Source organism: Girardinichthys multiradiatus, chromosome X, assembly GCF_021462225.1.
Source record: "Girardinichthys multiradiatus isolate DD_20200921_A chromosome X, DD_fGirMul_XY1, whole genome shotgun sequence".
Classification (NCBI taxonomy): domain Eukaryota; kingdom Metazoa; phylum Chordata; class Actinopteri; order Cyprinodontiformes; family Goodeidae; genus Girardinichthys; species Girardinichthys multiradiatus.
The window spans coordinates 35,902,902-35,922,099 of record NC_061817.1 but is presented as its reverse complement, the minus strand read 5'-3'; the positions used below and the strand labels follow the sequence as shown (position 1 = coordinate 35,922,099).

Below are 19,198 nucleotides of genomic sequence, written 5' to 3'. Positions count from 1 at the left end.
TGGACCTCCGAAATTCCAACTTTACAATACAGAGATAATTTACCGTCAGACTTTGAAAGTGGGGATTTGGACTTCATTTAATTCAATTCAATTCAATTCAATTCAGTTTTATTTATATAGCGCCAATTCACAACACGTGTTGTCTCAAGGCTCTTCACAACAGTCAGGTACATACATTCCAATTAATCCTAACAATTGAACAGTGCAGACCAGCACTTCACATTTATTTTCCCATTGGGCACCTTAGTTTAGATAATCCAACAAGCGAAAACAAGTGAAACATTTCATTTCCTTAAACCCTCTGAACTTGGAACGTACGAAGCTTTTATTGTGAAGGGTTTACCGGATGTACGGCGCTCACTTTAAACTCCGCACGGAGGGAGGACTCCGGTTCCTCTGCACTCATACAGCGGGCAGTTCGTATGTATTTTCTCCCTCAGGCGTCACAAAGCAGCGGTATTTTGTTCACAGCAAATAAAATGTCGGATTTCGAGGAGTTTGAGAAGCAGCTGAGTGAGAATCGACAAGGTTAGCTGTTTGTTTTATTTTTCTGCCGTCGGAATTTTCTGTCTGCGTCCCGGGTTTTTTTTTTTTTTTTTTTTTAAGGCGCAAGCTAGCGACCTAACGGCTGTGCGTACCGTTAGCTCGCTGGTTTTTATGAATGAATAAACCGACGTGACGACAACTTTACGGTGCACTGTATGCCGCTGCGGCTCAGGTGGTCCAGTGTGTGGGTCCTGCCGCTGATGCCACTCAGCTTGGCTTCATGTCTCAGCCACCATCCCATCCTTCACCTGCAGCTCCGGACACAGGCTGCCAGTTTACCTGTGGGGAAAAGAGGCAGGAAGATCCTCTGGACCTTTAAGTGTATCGATTGCTTATAAATACAACGTGTACGAAGAGCTCAACACTATTGTTATGAACGCTTATTTAAAATGATGAAATTTCTTAACTTGCAGCTGTGGTTAGAAGTCCACATCCAAGCTTTTATTGATTAGGGCTTTTCCCAACATGGATGGACTATACAGGTCCTTCTCAAAATATTAGCATATTGTGATAAAGTTCATTATTTTCCATAATGTCATGATGAAAATTGAACATTAATATATTTTAGATTCATTGCACACTAACTGAAATATTTCAGGTCTTTTATTGTCTTAATACGGATGATTTTGGCATACAGCTCATGAAAACCCAAAATTCCTATCTCACAAAATTAGCATATTTCATCCGACCAATGAAAAAAAAGTGTTTTTAATACAAAAAACGTCAACCTTCAAATAATCATGTACAGTTATGCAATCAATACTTGGTCGGGAATCCTTTTGCAGAAATGACTGCTTCAATGCGGCGTGGCATGGAGGCAATCAGCCTGTGGCACTGCTGAGGTCTTATGGAGGCCCAGGATGCTTCGATAGCGGCCTTTAGCTCATCCAGAGTGTTGGGTCTTGAGTCTCTCAACGTTCTCTTCACAATATCCCACAGATTCTCTATGGGGTTCAGGTCAGGAGAGTTGGCAGGCCAATTGAGCACAGTGATACCATGGTCAGTAAACCATTTACCAGTGGTTTTGGCTGTGAGCAGGTGCCAGGTCATGCTGAAAAATGAAATCTTCATCTCCATAAAGCTTTTCAGCAGATGGAAGCATGAAGTGCTCCAAAATCTCCTGATAGCTAGCTGCATTGACCCTGCCCTTGATAAAACACAGTGGACCAACACCAGCAGCTGACACGGCACCCCAGACCATCACTGACTGTGGGTACTTGACACTGGACTTCTGGCATTTTGGCATTTCCTTCTCTCCAGTCTTCCTCCAGACTCTGGCACCTTGATTTCCAAATGACATGCAGAATTTGCTTTCATCCAAAAAAAGTACTTTGGACCACTGAGCAACAGTCCAGTGCTGCTTCTCTGTAGCCCAGGTCAGGCGCTTCTGCCGCTGTTTCTGGTTCAAAAGTGGCTTGACCTGGGGAATGCGGCACCTGTAGCCCATTTCCTGCACACGCCTGTGCACGGTGGCTCTGGATGTTTCTACTCCAGACTCAGTCCACTGCTTCCGCAGGTCCCCCAAGGTCTGGAATCGGCCCTTCTCCACAATCTTCCTCAGGGTCCGGTCACCTCTTCTCGTTGTGCAGCGTTTTCTGTCACACTTTTTCCTTCCCACAGACTTCCCACTGAGGTGCCTTGATACAGCACTCTGGGAACAGCCTATTCGTTCAGAAATGTCTTTCTGTGTCTTACCCTCTTGCTTGAGGGTGTCAATAGTGGCCTTCTGGACAGCAGTCAGGTTGGCAGTCTTACCCATGATTGGGGTTTTGAGTGATGAACCAGGCTGGGAGTTTTAAAGGCCTCAGGAATCTTTTGCAGGTGTTTAGAGTTAACTCGTTGATTCAGATGATTAGGTTCATAGCTCGTTTAGAGACCCTTTTAATGATATGCTAATTTTGTGAGATAGGAATTTTGGGTTTTCATGAGCTGTATGCCAAAATCATCCGTATTAAGACAATAAAAGACCTGAAATATTTCAGTTAGTGTGCAATGAATCTAAAATATATGAATGTTAAATTTTCATCATGACATGATGGAAAATAATGAACTTTATCACAATATGCTAATATTTTGAGAAGGACCTGTACAACAAACTGCAACGGTGTTTATAAACTAGAATTAGTTTGATCTGTTTGATTTTAATGCAGATTTTCTTTAATCCACACAGAATCGTTGTTATACATGCAAGCTCAGGTATATACCTAGTCATCTAAATATTTGAGTACGTGGTACTGAAGGTTCTGCAACATATTTTATCTTGACAAGGTCAAAACCTGCTAACATTCCTAATTTCTGTTTTGCCGCTTATAAAAGATCCGACAGCACTCTTTGGTCGAAGTAATACAAGGAGCAGTGGAAAAGTCAGAGGAAGTCAATACCTATAGAAGTTGGGAAAGCCATTTCTAACTTAATTCTAAAGCTTACAGTGATGACTACCAGCAAAGAAGCTTCTGCTTAAAAATCGAAAAGTCAGTTTTCGTCTGCAGAAAGGTTTAATGGTCCGATGAGTACGTATGGAGGAGTAAAAGTAGGGCTTTCGAACCTAAAAACACTATTGGCTGTCATGCACGATGTTGGTAGCATAATGCTGTGGGGCTCTGGGGACAGGGATGTCTGGGTTTCCCTCCAGACCTGTTACACCATCGACCTCATCTCGGACATGTGAAAAAAATGAATTGATGGATTCTGGTAATATTATCTGTAGCTGACCCTCTCCACCTCTGCTCCTTCGGTTTCGGTGATTTCCTTCCTGTTGTCTCCTGTAGTCCACCTTGAGCTCCTTGGTCCTGTTGATATCAAGCAGATTGTTGACTTCGTTTAATACAAACTAAGCTCTGCAGTGAAACAAGAAAGGTCTCATATTGGTTTGTTGTAAGGTCTTAAGTTGTGCTCTGCCAAGAAGAGCGGCCATATTTACCCGTGAGCTCCGACATAGAGGAAACACGAGGGCATCAGACCATGTTATTAATACACAGGAGGGAAACATATTGTGCATGGTAGTAAGAAAGAAGCTGGAAGCTGAGGTTCAGCACTTCTATCAGAGTTGGAGTTCAGTCATTCCCGAGGCTCTCGTAGATATGTTTTTTTTATAAATACGCATTTATCAGAAGGTTTCCTGTTAAATACATTTGATAGTTTTTGTTTAGCTGTTTATGCTAAAATCAACTCCTCGTGCTTCAGAATTGATTTATTCATCAATTAATATTTAGTTAGAAACATCAGAGTTTGGGATAGTTTTACTTTCATGTTTTCAAGGTTTGGAAAGGCCTTGAATGTAGGGGATTGCATGAAATGGTTGCTTTCATTATAAATAGCTACACATTTATGATTTATAGATTAGATTGTTAAAAACTGGAACTGGCTTAGGTGTGTAGGCAGGCAGACATACAACAGGCCCAGTCCCCCCCCAGTCAGCCACAGCATGCATCCACTTGCAGCCTTTACCGTCGCCATCATTCCAGTCAACAGCAGACAGAAGAAAAAGGAAATCTCATTGGGTTTGGGAGTCAGACAGAGAGAAGCTCGATGGGTAAGCTGAAGAAGTATGAGCTCAGGCTGCAGGCAGTGCAGATGTTGAAGGTGATGCAGTGGAATACAGTGTTCACAAAATTTCCAGGGGGGTTCAAATTCTCATAAAGCGAATGGATGGAAACAGTAATATAAACATGTTGGTACCACATAAAGTTCTGAAGATGATCATTGTCTTCATCACTGTTTGCTCCAGCTTCTCCATCTACTTGAGCCTCTGTCAGAGGTCATCAGAGTCCAATTCCAGCTTAGCCATGTCAGGGTGAACCCCTTCAAGACTCTGATCAGCTTTGTGTACCTCTTGTGATGTCACCGACCCACGGAGTGCACTTCTTAAAAATGTTCGTAATCTTCACCACCCCGATCTGTTTTTATTGTCAGTGAAAACAAATACTGTTAGTATTTCTGTTCTCACCTCTTTGAACATGAAAGCAAAGATAGTCAAAGAAAACATCTAAAACAACCAAAATATTGTTTAAATTAACCTTTTTGTGTGAGGCTGAACAGTAGATTCAGGGTTAGTTAGAATTTATGAGTAATAACAGTAATTAGTGCAGGACTGTTCCTCAACGCTACTGGTTCTCCAGGATACCATTACCTTTAACAGCTGGTGATTAAAAAGGCCAAACTACATAAAACACGGTCCTTCTTCCTCGTTGGTGTCTGTTTCCTGAAATGCCTTCACAGATGTCATCCCATTTCGTTGTTACTGGGTTTAATGGGGGACCATTTTTTTTTCCTCACAGAGAGGGAAAGAGAGAGGCACAAAAAGCGGAGTCGCAGTGGATCTCCGGGCCGCGGCGACAAGCATCGCAGCTGGAGCAAAGACAGAGGGAGCCGCAGCCGAGAGAAGAGGAGCCGCAGCCGTGACCGGAAGAGCCGGGACCGCCGCAGCTCCTCCCGGGAGCACAAGAAACACAGGTCAGGTGCTTCCGAGACCTCATAGCAGCATCTCTAATTACATCATGGAAAAAACATTCAAATAAAACCAATACTGGTTTAAAAAGCCAGGAGAGAAGTTATTCCTCACCGAGGTTTTATTTGATAATTTTCTTCATCTAGCCATTCACCGAGGCGAACAAGAAAGAAAAAGACTTGCAAATACTGGGATGTTCCTCCTCTAGGCTTTGAACACATCACACCAATGCAATACAAAGCTATGCAAGGTACCTCCTGCTTCTACGTTTATTACATTTGTATGTCCACAAGAACATTTCTTCAGTGCTTTGTTGACTGATTGTCTTTTTAAAGTGCTGCTTTGTCTCACATGGTTTCACTGTCCAACCACGTTTCTCCTCCTTGTTCCCCCAGCGGCAGGTCAGATTCCAACAATAGCTCTGCTGGCAACAGCCACCACCACTGGAGTGGCTGCAGCGCCGACACAAGTGCCCATAGTTGGCAGTCAGATGACAAGACAAGCCCGACGCCTGTATGTTGGAAATATCCCGTTTGGTGTAACAGAGGTAAAGGCTTCAACATGCATGTGCTGCACTGATGTGTTAGTTCTGCAGCATTTTTCATCTTGTTGGACTTCTGTTGCGCAGGAGTCAATGGCAGAGTTCTTCAACGCTCAGATGCGTCTCGCAGGCCTCTCCCAAGCGCCGAGCAACCCGGTTCTGGCGGTCCAGATCAATCAGGATAAAAACTTTGCTTTCCTAGAGGTGAGGCTTTTAAAGATGCACTGATTACAGTTCCCTCAGTCTGTCTTTTGAAAAACATTGATTTTCCCATAATATTTTTAACTGGTTCTGATTTATTTTTCAAGAAATCTTACAGAAGAACATATAAGAGGCCTTAATACTCTGAGTAGCCGTTAACTATTCCTAATAACAGCAGAAGTAACGATACGCTTTATGCATGAGAGGAGTGGCTGTAAAACAGGGTTTTAATATTATTTTTAATGATCTGAAGTTGATATTTTAAAGTGTCTTTAGAATCTTACATTAGCAATTACATTACAGTCAGTTTCAGTTTATTTGAATGGAGCAAAATGCATCTGGAGGTAAATAAAACCAAATCGGTCCAATTCAAATCTGGTTTTAGTCATTTAGTTCATTTCCAGTATCTTGATTTTTGTAAAGCTCTGATCAGCTGATGCCATGTTGAGCTGATCCAGATTCCTCTCTGAGATTTACACATTTCAGAACATTTTCTTCCAGCCTTCCTGGTGTTTGTGACATCAGCTCCAGGTCAGTTCACTTCTTCACCAATTCGACTAGGCATCCTCAAGACAAAAGGACGTCTTGTGAAAAAAATCGGGCACAGACCGACCAGAATTAAAGTAGTACAACATGACCAGAACCTCCCTGTAGCTGCCTGAATCACCGCCGACACGCCTCAGTAGAAAATAGAATTTCAGTGAAATAGCTCCTCTGACTTTACTGTGAACACCTCACTGACGCTGACAGTAGCTAACCTTGAGTTTTCTCCATTCAGCAACCGTCTTTGCAGAAAAGAGTCCGGTGGTTGAGGCGACCTGGTAGCGCTTCGGGTCGGTGCGTTCACTGATAGGAAAAAAGATCAGATTTCTCCGCTGAGGACCGATTCTGGTTACCAGCTGGCTCCTACAGACGTGGGGAAACTTTATGTTAAAACAGGGTTTAGATGATTCAACAACCAAAGCTTTCAGAATTTATATGAATTTAATTAACAGCTGTGGAAACAGGTTTTTATCACAGCTGCAAAATATATTGTTACAGTAATATCAATGTACATATTACATAAATATTAACTAATTATTTAGCTACTATGCAATTAGGTTTTTTGTACCAGTAATATAGTTAGTAATATTTCTTGTTTAATGCAGAATAAAACGTTTTAGGAGGTAGAGTGGTGGTAAGGTTGTAAGTTGGTTTATTACCAAACCAGATGAGATGAATTTCATTTTTCTGCAGTAGCAGGTTAAACCAAACATTATGTGGTTTCTATGTTTGCAATGAGCAAAAAGCAGAAAGACATGACCTGTGTTTCATTAATTAGGTTAATGTACCTCAGGTTATACCATTACCCTAACCCTCGCTAACATTATTGCATGTTTCCCAAACATTGTGCACAGATAGTTTCTGTCCAACGTTTCCATTTTGTGTAAATGGACTTCTCTTCTAGTTCCGATCTGTTGATGAGACGACGCAGGCCATGGCCTTTGACGGGATCATTTTCCAGGGTCAGTCGTTGAAGATCAGACGGCCTCATGATTATCGTCCCTTACCTGGAATCTCAGAACAACCGGCTTTCCATGTTCCAGGTTGGTTTCAGCTGCCTATCCCTTGCTCAGAGTTATCCCATTCTGTTGAGTGATTTCTGACTTTCCTTTCTTTGCTTGTTGGCTGTGTAGGTGTCGTCTCCACAGTCGTTCCTGACTCACCTCATAAACTATTCATCGGAGGCCTGCCTAATTACCTTAATGATGACCAGGTATCTTACTGACAGCAGACTGCACAGGTTCCCTTTATTTTGCCAACTTTTCTCTCACACGCTGAGCTTTTAGTCGTACTGAAACAGGCCTTAGTGATTGTTTTGGCTTCCTGTAGAAACATGACGCCTTTAAATAACAATGTAGGAATCTTTTACTAAAATACTGTAAAATATTTTGTGTTTTTGTGATAGTTCCAACAGGACGCCAGCTTTCATTCAGCTAAATACTTAAATATGAAAGAGTCAATATGCCAGTAATTATATTATAACAATCACATGCTGAGGAAAATTATTTAGGAAAGGTAAGCAAATCCCAGTGTAATTATTTAAAAACAGATTAAGGGACACATACCTATCTCTTCTGAAAGAAAAAGTCCACCTTAAGAAACTATCAGGGAACCTTTTCATGAACACTTTATGAAATTTGCCTTTCTGGATTTTTTCAGTTGTTTGGTGTTTTTTTTGCATTCGGGTAGGCATTCTGAGTTCCACTCCTTTGCTGGCAAAAACTGTAACTGTAATGTCTACTTATTTTAACAACTGTGTGACTCAAATACTTTGTATTAAGAATCTGTGCAGTGTCGTTTAAAACAGACTGACAGTGAATGGAAGCAGCTGAAAATCTCACTTCTCCACATAATCATTCCATGTTTTACTGGCACAAAGTTTATGTTCTGCCAAGCCACCCATACTCAGTCACGTATGTCAGTTCATCTACAGGTAGTATTTTTAATACAAAAACGTGTTGTCTAGCCCTAAAATATCACTTTAGACTATTGCTAAATACATGAAGGATGAAACAGACGTCAAAATACTCATAAACAATCTGTCATTCGTTGCAGTAAATACTCAAGGCTGTAGCTAATATCCTTGCCACTCTATTGTGTATTGGGCTTTGGAAGTCATGACTCCATAGGAAATTAATGCTCCCACCTTGCTTTCTGACATATTTAACCCTGTAGCATTATAATTTGATCACCTGCCCCGTAATGCCGCGAGGTTTGTTTTTTTGACACGTCAAAGCTTTCCGTTGCATGAGGGCCGCTAAACTCCCATGGTACATATAGCTAACATGCGTGTCACTGCCACAGAATCAATGCAGTTGTGACACAAGTATTACAGCAATGACCCAATAACAACATTACTGAGCATGAATCTCATGCAACAGTATAGAGATCTGAAATTTAACTTTTCAGAAGGTCAGCTTCAGATTCAGGCAACAGTTGACCCTTTTTAATCGAAAACAAAATCCAGTGAAATGGCAACATCTCCAAAAATGGATGTACCCTGTCGTGGCACAGCAGGACAATGGGGATTCCACACCATTTATCTCAGTATATACACACTATTCAGAATAAGAGTGCATAAAAGTTTCCAGGAAATTGTTAGTGATTTATTTATTAAAGCACATTGTTGTTCCTGTTAAGCCACAGGAAAACAACACATTTTCTAAACTGAGAAAACATTACGCTGTTTTAGGGGAAAGGGGGAAAAACCTGCGAGGAGGAAGGCTTAGTGTGTCCTGTGCTGTGTTGCCACAATAAGCAGCTCCACTACAGTTCGCCATGTCCACATTTAAACGGTCTGTTTTGTTGACAGAACATTCTGGCTCCTGTAATTCCCCACCCCAGCTTGAAGGTCATTGCTTTCTACTGATCCCCAGGGGTGGGTGACGTAATCAATCCACATATGATAACCATGCCACCCCGTCCCAAGCACAGAGTCCATTTGGCTCCAAGATGGTTTGTGTGAGTTAAAATTTTTTTATGTATTTTGAAGAAAAGTGGCAAGGCTCATTGTGATTTGTTGGGAGTGTCAAGACTATGGAGTCTTCTGGCACCAAAAGGTTCTGGTCTTTAAAAATGTCATCTGATAAAACCAAAATGAGGGAGATTTGATTGTTTTCTCTGTGGACAGACATGAGGCTTATTACCTCTCAAAGGTATAAAGCAGGTCTAACCTAGAATAATATAACTCACTGATACATTCAGGACCAGATCACGTTAAAGGAGTCTTCATCGTCTACGTAAAACATCTGAGCATGCTCTGGTTTCTCTATGACTGACTGATGAAGATCTTTCATGAACAGATTAAAACACCAAAACATCACTGAACAACTCCAGAAACGCCTTTAGCTGCACAGATAAAGTGAACGTTTTTGTGACGGAGTAAAACCTTTTAGCAGGGACAATTTGCAGCCTGATGTCTTTTATTCACTGACTCTTTTCCTTTGATTTTTTTATTGAATAATTACAATCACTTCCACTGCGTTGATACTCACAGCTCTTTCATTTTTGTCCCCCCACTTTGTCCCCAGCTAGGGGCCTGTAAGATCGTTAAGTCTGCGCTCATAATTTGTTCAGTAGTACTGATCTACTGCTGCCATGCCAACATGTAACACAAGGCAAGTAAGAATTTCTGGTCCACACTCGGATCCACAGCGAGCCGGCAGGTTCCTGTTCTGGCTGTTCTCTCTTTCCCATCATGCTTTTGGAGCGCGCTTAGGATCTGGTTATCTGGGGTGAAGCACTGATGATCATTAAGACGTGGTGTTGATGGTGTTGGAGTTTGTTAGTGGTGGCGGTGTGGTGTTTTGAGGGTTTTTCTTTACAGGTAAGCTTTGATATATGAGTGGTTTGTTTTGGAGCTTTAAGAAGGCAGGTCACGTTAAAAACACTAAACATTAACTGATTGTTTTATCTTTGAAATTCTGTTAGAATATATATAATTATTATATCTTTACTGTTTGCACTCTGATGCCCACACCTTGTCATCTCTGCACATGAGAACTGGAGCAATTCTATAATTAAAATCATATATCAAGACATATTTAAGGCAACATGATTCCAGGCATCAGTTTTCTGTTGTTCATTGTTTGGTTTTACATCAGAAAAGTGTTGCTGCACACAGACTGGAGATTAAAATCAGTTAATCCTGCAGGTTGACTAATCTTCACAATAATCATCCTGGGGAGGTTATACAGCTTTTAGAAACCTATTTAGTATAAATCCAGACATTGCATTCAGTAGCCATATGTGCTGTGGATTGCGAACATATTCATACCACTTGAACTTTTTACCTTTTTACACATTGCAACCACCTCATCATGAAAACCAAGGAACACAGCAGACAGGTTGATGAAGGTTCTCTGGTTGGAAGACACCAAAGCTGAAGTCTTTGGCCTACATGAAAAACATCATGAGGGGTGGAAAACTAACATTGCACCACTGCAAACACACCATCCCTATAGTGAAACATAGTGGTAGCAGCATCGTGCTATGATGATGTTGTTTAGCAGGGACAGATAAACTAGTCGGAGTTAATAGGTACATGAATGAAGTGATGAGACTGGCCTGGAGGTTCACCTTCCAGCAGGACAGTAACAATAAACATGCAGCCAGAACCACAATGGAATGGTCTATATGGAAGCATACAGGTCCTTCTCAAAATATTAGCATATTGTGATAAAGTTCATTATTTTCCATAATGTCATGATGAAAATTTAACATTCATATATTTTAGATACATTGCACACTAACTGAAATATTTCAGATCTTTTATTGTCTTAATACGGATGATTTTGGCATACAGCTCATGAAAACCCAAAATTCCTATCTCACAAAATTAGCATATCATTAAAAGGGTCTCTAAACGAGCTATGAACCTAATCATCTGAATCAACAAGTTAACTCTAAACACCTGCAAAAGATTCCTGAGGCCTTTAAAACTCCCAGCCTGGTTCATCACTCAAAACCCCAATCATGGGTAAGACTGCCGACCTGACTGCTGTCCAGAAGGCCACTATTGACACCCTCAAGCAAGAGGGTAAGACACAGAAAGAAATTTCTGAACGAATAGGCTGTTCCCAGAGTGCTGTATCAAGGCACCTCAGTGGGAAGTCTGTGGGAAGGAAAAAGTGTGGCAGAAAACGCTGCACAACGAGAAGAGGTGACCGGACCCTGAGGAAGATTGTGGAGAAGGGCCGATTCCAGACCTTGGGGGACCTGCGGAAGCAGTGGACTGAGTCTGGAGTAGAAACATCCAGAGCCACCGTGCACAGGCGTGTGCAGGAAATGGGCTACAGGTGCCGCATTCCCCAGACCTGGGCTACAGAGAAGCAGCACTGGACTGTTGCTCAGTGGTCCAAAGTACTTTTTTTGGATGAAAGCAAATTCTGCATGTCATTCAGAAATCAAGGTGCCAGAGTCTGGAGGAAGACTGGGGAGAAGGAAATGCCAAAATGCCAGAAGTCCAGTGTCAAGTACCCACAGTCAGTGATGGTCTGGGGTGCCGTGTCAGCTGCTGGTGTTGGTCCACTGTGTTTTATCAAGGGCAGGGTCAATGCAGCTAGCTATCAGGAGATTTTGGAGCACTTCATGCTTCCATCTGCTGAAAAGCTTTATGGAGATGAAGATTTCATTTTTCAGCACGACCTGGCACCTGCTCACAGTGCCAAAACCACTGGTAAATGGTTTACTGACCATGGTATCACTGTGCTCAATTGGCCTGCCAACTCTCCTGACCTGAACCCCATAGAGAATCTGTGGGATATTGTGAAGAGAACGTTGAGAGACTCAAGACCCAACACTCTGGATGAGCTAAAGGCCGCTATCGAAGCATCCTGGGCCTCCATAAGACCTCAGCAGTGCCACAGGCTGATTGCCTCCATGCCACGCCGCATTGAAGCAGTCATTTCTGCAAAAGGATTCCCGACCAAGTATTGAGTGCATAACTGTACATGATTATTTGAAGGTTGACGTTTTTTGTATTAAAAACACTTTTCTTTTATTGGTCGGATGAAATATGCTAATTTTGTGAGATAGGAATTTTGGGTTTTCATGAGCTGTATGCCAAAATCATCCGTATTAAGACAATAAAAGACCTGAAATATTTCAGTTAGTGTGCAATGAATCTAAAATATATGAATGTTAAATTTTCATCATGACATTATGGAAAATAATGAACTTTATCACAATATGCTAATATTTTGAGAAGGACCTGTATTTGTGTATTAGAATAGTCCAGCCTGGTAGAGATATACCTCCAAAGACCTGCAGCTGCAATGCAGGGTAAGGTGGTTCCATAAAGCATTGATTTAGGACTTGAATAAAATGCAGGCCGCACCTTTCAGTTCAAGTGGAATGGATGCTTTTGCAAGGCACTGCGTGTTTGTAATTAGTCACTCAGCAGACATACAGAGTGATGTTCAGATGGATCTTTGGTCTTAGATGGGGCTCCCTGACTCTTGTTTGCAGGTGAAGGAGCTCCTGACGTCATTTGGGCCACTTAAAGCCTTCAACCTGGTGAAAGACAGCGCCACATCTCTTTCAAAAGGTTACGCCTTCTGTGAATACGTTGACATCAGCGCCACTGATCAGGTAAAAGCTCTCCTACTGTTTCCTCTGAAAGATCAGATCGTCGCCAGCGGGGTTTGATCCGTTCTTCATGGCTCTGAGTTTCTTCTTCGACAGGCTGTTTCTGGGCTCAACGGGATGCAGCTGGGCGACAAAAAGCTCATCGTCCAGAGGGCAAGTGTGGGAGCAAAAAATGCTAATCCTGTGAGTAGAAGTTAGAGTTAGAGATGCATGGTATGGCTTAAGAGTAATATAAGCAGGATTCCATAGTAGTCCTTTAGTTTTTCATTATTTCTGACGGCTTGTATCCACAATAGATGTCACAATATTAAGATCTGAGTTACAAAAGTAACTGGTTGAGGAAAGGCGTATAGACAATATGTTTAAATGGATTTAATTAAAAAGTGCTGAAACAAACAACAACCTTGCTGTTAGAAGAGAAAATGAAAAAGCTTAACTGAAAACTGCTTTATTTTCTCTGATAGAGAGACAGAGGACAGGATGGAGGAGGATGTTAAATCTTCATCTATATTTGATCATTTAATGACCTACAGTTTGACGTTCAGAGCTCACAGCTGCTGACCCTTTTCCCCCTGCAGACCTCCATCATAGAGACCCCGGTGACACTCCAGGTGCCCGGGCTCCAGAGGCTGCAGAACTCCGGCATGCCAACAGAAGTACTGTGCCTTCTCAACATGGTGATGCCGGAGGAGCTGGTGGACGACGAGGACTACGAGGAAATCCTGGAGGACATCCGGGAGGAGTGCTGCAAGTATGGAAACGTCCGTTCCATCGAGATTCCCCGACCCGTGGACGGCGTGGAGGTCCCCGGCTGTGGAAAGGTGCGCTCAGAAAGTGTTTGGATAGCATAAAACAGATCTGTATGGGATCTTCTTTACAGAGAAAAGTTCACTTTATCTTTTATTGTCTTTGTAGTCTTACTGGCTTTTACAAACAAAAAATAAGTCATGCCAAAAATTCTAAAATCAAAAATATTTCCTGAGTAAAATTTTGTTTGTAGGTTTTCTTATGCAAAATATTTTAACATTTTTCCCAAGGCCTCCTGCATACAAAGACTTTATGAAATACTTTTGTAAAATGTGATATTTTGGGGCCAAGTATCACTTATCACTCAAATACAGGTCCTTCTCAAAATATTAGCATATTGTGATAAAGTTCATTATTTTCCATAATGTCATGATGAAAATTTAACATTCATATATTTTAGATTCATTGCACACTAACTGAAATATTTCAGGTCTTTTATTGTCTTAATACAGATGATTTTGGCATACAGCTCATGAAAACCCAAAATTCCTATCTCACAAAATTAGCATATCATTAAAAGGGTCTCTAAACGAGCTATGAACCTAATCATCTGAATCAACGAGTTAACTCTAAACACCTGCAAAAGATTCCTGAGGCCTTTAAAACTCCCAGCCTGGTTCATCACTCAAAACCCCAATCATGGGTAAGACTGCCGACCTGACTGCTGTCCAGAAGGCCACTATTGACACCCTCAAGCAAGAGGGTAAGACACAGAAAGACATTTCTGAACGAATAGGCTGTTCCCAGAGTGCTGTATCAAGGCACCTCAGTGGGAAGTCTGTAGGAAGGAAAAAGTGTGGCAGAAAACGCTGCACAACGAGAAGAGGTGACCGGACCCTGAGGAAGATTGTGGAGAAGGGCCGATTCCAGACCTTGGGGGACCTGCAGAAGCAGTGGACTGAGTCTGGAGTAGAAACATCCAGAGCCACCGTGCACAGGCGTGTGCAGGAAATGGGCTACAGGTGCCGCATTCCCCAGGTCAAGCCACTTTTGAACCAGAAACAGCAGCAGAAGCGCCTGACCTGGGCTACAGAGAAGCAGCACTGGACTGTTGCTCAGTGGTCCAAAGTACTTTTTTCGGATGAAAGCAAATTCTGCATGTCATTCGGAAATCAAGGTGCCAGAGTCTGGAGGAAGACTGGGGAGAAGGAAATGCCAAAATGCCAGAGGTCCAGTGTCAAGTACCCACAGTCAGTGATGGTCTGGGGTGCCGTGTCAGCTGCTGGTGTTGGTCCACTGTGTTTTATCAAGGGCAGGGTCAATGCAGCTAGCTATCAGGAGATTTTGGAGCACTTCATGCTTCCATCTGCTGAAAAGCTTTATGGAGATGAAGATTTCATTTTTCAGCACGACCTGGCACCTGCTCACAGTGCCAAAACCACTGGTAAATGGTTTACTGACCATGGTATCACTGTGCTCAATTGGCCTGCCAACTCTCCTGACCTGAACCCCATAGAGAATCTGTGGGATATTGTGAAGAGAACGTTGAGAGACTCAAGACCCAACACTCTGGATGAGCTAAAGGCCGCTATCGAAGCATCCTGGGCCTCCATAAGACCTCAGCAGTGCCACAGGCTGATTGCCTCCATGCCACACCGCATTGAAGCAGTCATTTCTGCAAAAGGATTCCCGACCAAGTATTGAGTGCATAACTGTACATGATTATTTGAAGGTTGACGTTTTTTGTATTAAAAACACTTTTCTTTTATTGGTCGGATGAAATATGCTAATTTTGTGAGATAGGAATTTTGGATTTTCATGAGCTGTATGCCAAAATCATCCGTATTAAGACAATAAAAGACCTGAAATATTTCAGTTAGTGTGCAATGAATCTAAAATATATGAATGTTAAATTTTCATCATGACATTATGGAAAATAATGAACTTTATCACAATATGCTAATATTTTGAGAAGGACCTGTATCTCCAGCGGTCATTGGACGAGAGGCGGGGTACACCCTGGACAGGTCGCCAGTCCATCACAGGGCAACACAAAAACACACGGGACAAACATCCATGCACACACACTCATGCCTAAGGACTGTTTAACATAACAGTCTTGTTTTTAGACTGTGGGATGAAACTGGAATAACTGGCAAGAACCCACACATGCAGGGGAGAACTTGCAAACTCCATGTAGAAAAACCCCAGGCTGGGATTTGAACCCAGGACCTTCTTGCTGCAAGGCAACATTGTTACCAACTACTCCACTATGCAGGCTTTAAACCCAATAAGGAACAAAAAAACGTGCCTCGTTGTGGGCAAGTGTGGACAAAATGTCTACCACTGCAACACTACTCACTACTACCATGCCTGGGGAAACATTTGTATGGTTTTGACTCAGTTCTCTGTGAAATGTTCTGATCCGTTTCTTTTCCATTCAGGACCTGATTCTGGGGTTTTCTCTGTTTTTTCCTTTCAGATCTTTGTGGAGTATGTTTCTCCTGCAGACTGTCAGAAAGCCATGCAGGCCCTCACCGGCCGCAAGTTTGCTAACAGAGTGGTGGTGACCAAATACTATGATCCGGACATGTATCACAGACACGAGTTTTGATTCAGCAGACAAGTCCTACAGCCAGTCCTTTTCTTTCCTCCTCTGATGTTGTAAACGTGTCGTTTAGAGACCAGACCTGGAAAACTGTCACCATTTCATCATCTTCACCAAAAAAATATTTTTTCCAGACATTTTCCATTCCATCCATCCATCCATTGTTCCTTCTACTTACACATCCATCTTTCTTTTTCTTCCTTCCTACTTTCCTTCCTTCCTTCCATCCATCCAGTCTCCGGTTTTTCCTGGTTCCATATGTAAAGCCTGACCACTCTAGAAATATCTGCCATAAAGTTATGGTGAGTTTTTGTATTTTTATTGTAAATCTTGATAAAAAGGACTGAGAATTCTGGAAATGTGAGTCTGGACAAGTACAGAAGTATGACAGGTAAATCCATAAGAATCCTGAGTAAATGTTATGTTTGCTGTGCAATGAGTGACATGTATTTTACCTAAACTAATACTGTCTCAGATTAGCTGGCTTTTGAGAATGAACCACATAAGGAAAAAAAAAACATGTCAGCTGTTTAGATTTTCTTCCTGAGCACAAACATTTATTTCATGTAGATTTAAAAGTCCATCATGAAACGTGGCTACGAGAGAAATGTGTTTTTAAGTTACTCATTGTACAAAACTGATTACTTGCTTCTGAAGCGCCTCATTCTATTGTTCCTTAAAACGTTTACTTTGCGGGTTTGCTGCTCATTCAGGCCAAGCGTTGGTGACCTTTGTCTGATTGTTAGTGCAACCTCAAAGAAAACTGTGTAAATACAAAACATGAATTTGGAAAATCAAAGCACTCAATTCAAGCTGCTCCAGGTACCAGAATGGAAACTTAAACCTTTTTTTTCTTGGCAAGTTAAGATGGAAGACTGTCAGTCGCATTTTCTACTGTTTCACTGATTAGGATCTATAAAAGTAAATACGTTTGGGTGCCGACCCTTATGATGAAGTGATATTGTCTAATATATTTATATTTATTTAATTATTGTTATTTAATACTAATAAGCTAATAGTATTATTTATTTCTTTAATACAGCTTAGGAAAATATGCAAGATGTATGTTTTCTTTTATTATTAATGTACTTTAATCTGCCTTTGAGTTCGTTGTTGAGTCTAATGAGGATCCAGGGGGTTCCTGTAGCAGCTGAAGATCTTTCTACACAGATTAAACAGATCAAAGATGGATCCTGTTCAGACTCGGACCACATTGAGAAACAAGTGGACACCTTTAAGCACGAGTGTTCACTCTGACCATTAAAATCAGACCCGAATGAGTAGATTTTATTTACATGCAAATAAACACCAGGTCATTTCAGACCATCGGCATTACAGATCGTCTGCTTTTAGCTGCTTCCTATGGGGGGCGCCACAGCAGATCTTTGGCCTCCATCTCACCCAGTTTGTAGCATTCCTCCTCGGTCACGTCAACCTACTGGGAATATGTCCTCTATCCCTGCTCAGCAGATGTCCAAAACATCATTTTACTGAGTCATTTAAAAACAGGTTAAATACATGTTGAGAATAGCAGCTTTAGAGATTTGTAGATGAATAATTCACCGTTGAGCTTTTTACTCTTTACATGCTGTTCTGCAATCTCAAATGACGTCTATTTAAAGCATTCATTTAAAATATAAAAAAAAAAAAATCAACCTTAAAAGTCCAGCTCAAATAAATTACACCTGAGGGAATATTGTCTCATAAACCGAAGGATTTCTGTTCCTGTGTAAATCATGTTTTATTGTTAAAATATCAACCGGTATGAAACAGCTGCTGTGTTTTATGCGGGTTTTGGATGACCAAAAATGTAAAGGAAGAAAAAAAGTTTTTAGTTTATAAAACTAAAAACTGCCACTGCCATTTCCTCGAATAAATGCTTGTCTCCCTAAATATGGCTGCTTATGTGGATGTTTCTGTAGCTATTGAACACAAATAAGTCAGATATATGACTCAGCTTTATGCTTTTGCCAGTAAATGTGTGCAGGATGGCACAAACTGATTACTGGATCATGCTTTCTTTTTTTAATCCATCCATCTTTTGTTTAAGAGATTGAGTGGGATTGTGGAGACACTCCCCATATCTTCATGTAGAAACTCAGAGCATTCCCAGGTCAGAAGGGATATAAAGTCCTTCCAGCAGGTTCTGGGTCTGCTGTAGAGTCTTCCTCTAATTGTATGTGCATGGAAAATGTCCACATGAAGGCATCCAGGACTCATCCTGCTCAGATGAACCACTGGTGTGAGTTAGCAGCAATTCTCTGAAGCAGAGCCCCGCCCACTCAATGGAAGAAGCTCTTTTCAACTCCTTGTTTGTTCGTTTATTCCTTCAGGATGGATATTTTTTAGAACCATGGGTGGGTGATGGAACGTAGATGGACCAGTAAAACCAGAGCTTTTTCTTTTCAGGTTAGAGATAGACCTGAGCAATTCCCTCATTACTGCAAATATTGGTCCCCTGCTCCATCCCATCGCTCATGAACAATACATCGAGATACTTAAACTCCTCGATTGAGGCAGAAACTCACTCCTGACCCGAAGGAAGCATTCTGACTTTTAATGTCAGCCAAGATCCAGTCCTTAGACTTGAAGGAGCTTCTCCCTTTGCTTCATTCTAAAAGCTTTGTTTGAAATGTGTTCCTTTTTCCTTGACCCTCTCTGTCTTTGATAAGTGACCGCTGCAGTATTGTCAATAAAATGCTTATTAGATTCATTCTCAACCTGATGTACCGGATAATATCTGTATCATAGACATAACTACTTCTGATCCCCATCCATCAAAGTATAAAGACAGAAATGTGTGTTTCACTGTATAATTACTTTTTAAACTGCTTCCCTATTTTAACCATGACTATCCCCGTACTCATCATCTCCCGCTGATCCGTGACCGGGTCGCAGGGGCAGCAGACTAAGCAGAGACTCCTAGTCTTCCCAGGTCAGCCAAGAGACATAGTCCCTCCAGCGTGTCCTGGGCCTT

The 19,198-nt window shown here is 41.6% G+C and overlaps 1 protein-coding gene across 1 annotated transcript; it reads left to right on the top strand.

Annotated features, from left to right (window-relative positions):
- The first annotated feature begins 196 nt into the window (after positions 1 to 196).
- On the top strand, positions 197 to 18,941 carry LOC124862237 (splicing factor U2AF 65 kDa subunit-like). The gene is made up of 11 exons (XM_047356053.1): positions 197 to 528; positions 4,824 to 4,998; positions 5,140 to 5,243; positions 5,389 to 5,540; positions 5,622 to 5,738; positions 7,183 to 7,321; positions 7,412 to 7,491; positions 12,747 to 12,869; positions 12,963 to 13,049; positions 13,445 to 13,687; positions 16,096 to 18,941. The coding sequence occupies exons 1-11, from the start codon at positions 423 to 425 to the stop codon at positions 16,225 to 16,227; spliced, it is 1,458 nt and encodes a 485-aa protein (XP_047212009.1). The 5' UTR covers positions 197 to 422; the 3' UTR covers positions 16,228 to 18,941.
- Positions 18,942 to 19,198: the final 257 nt, after the last annotated feature.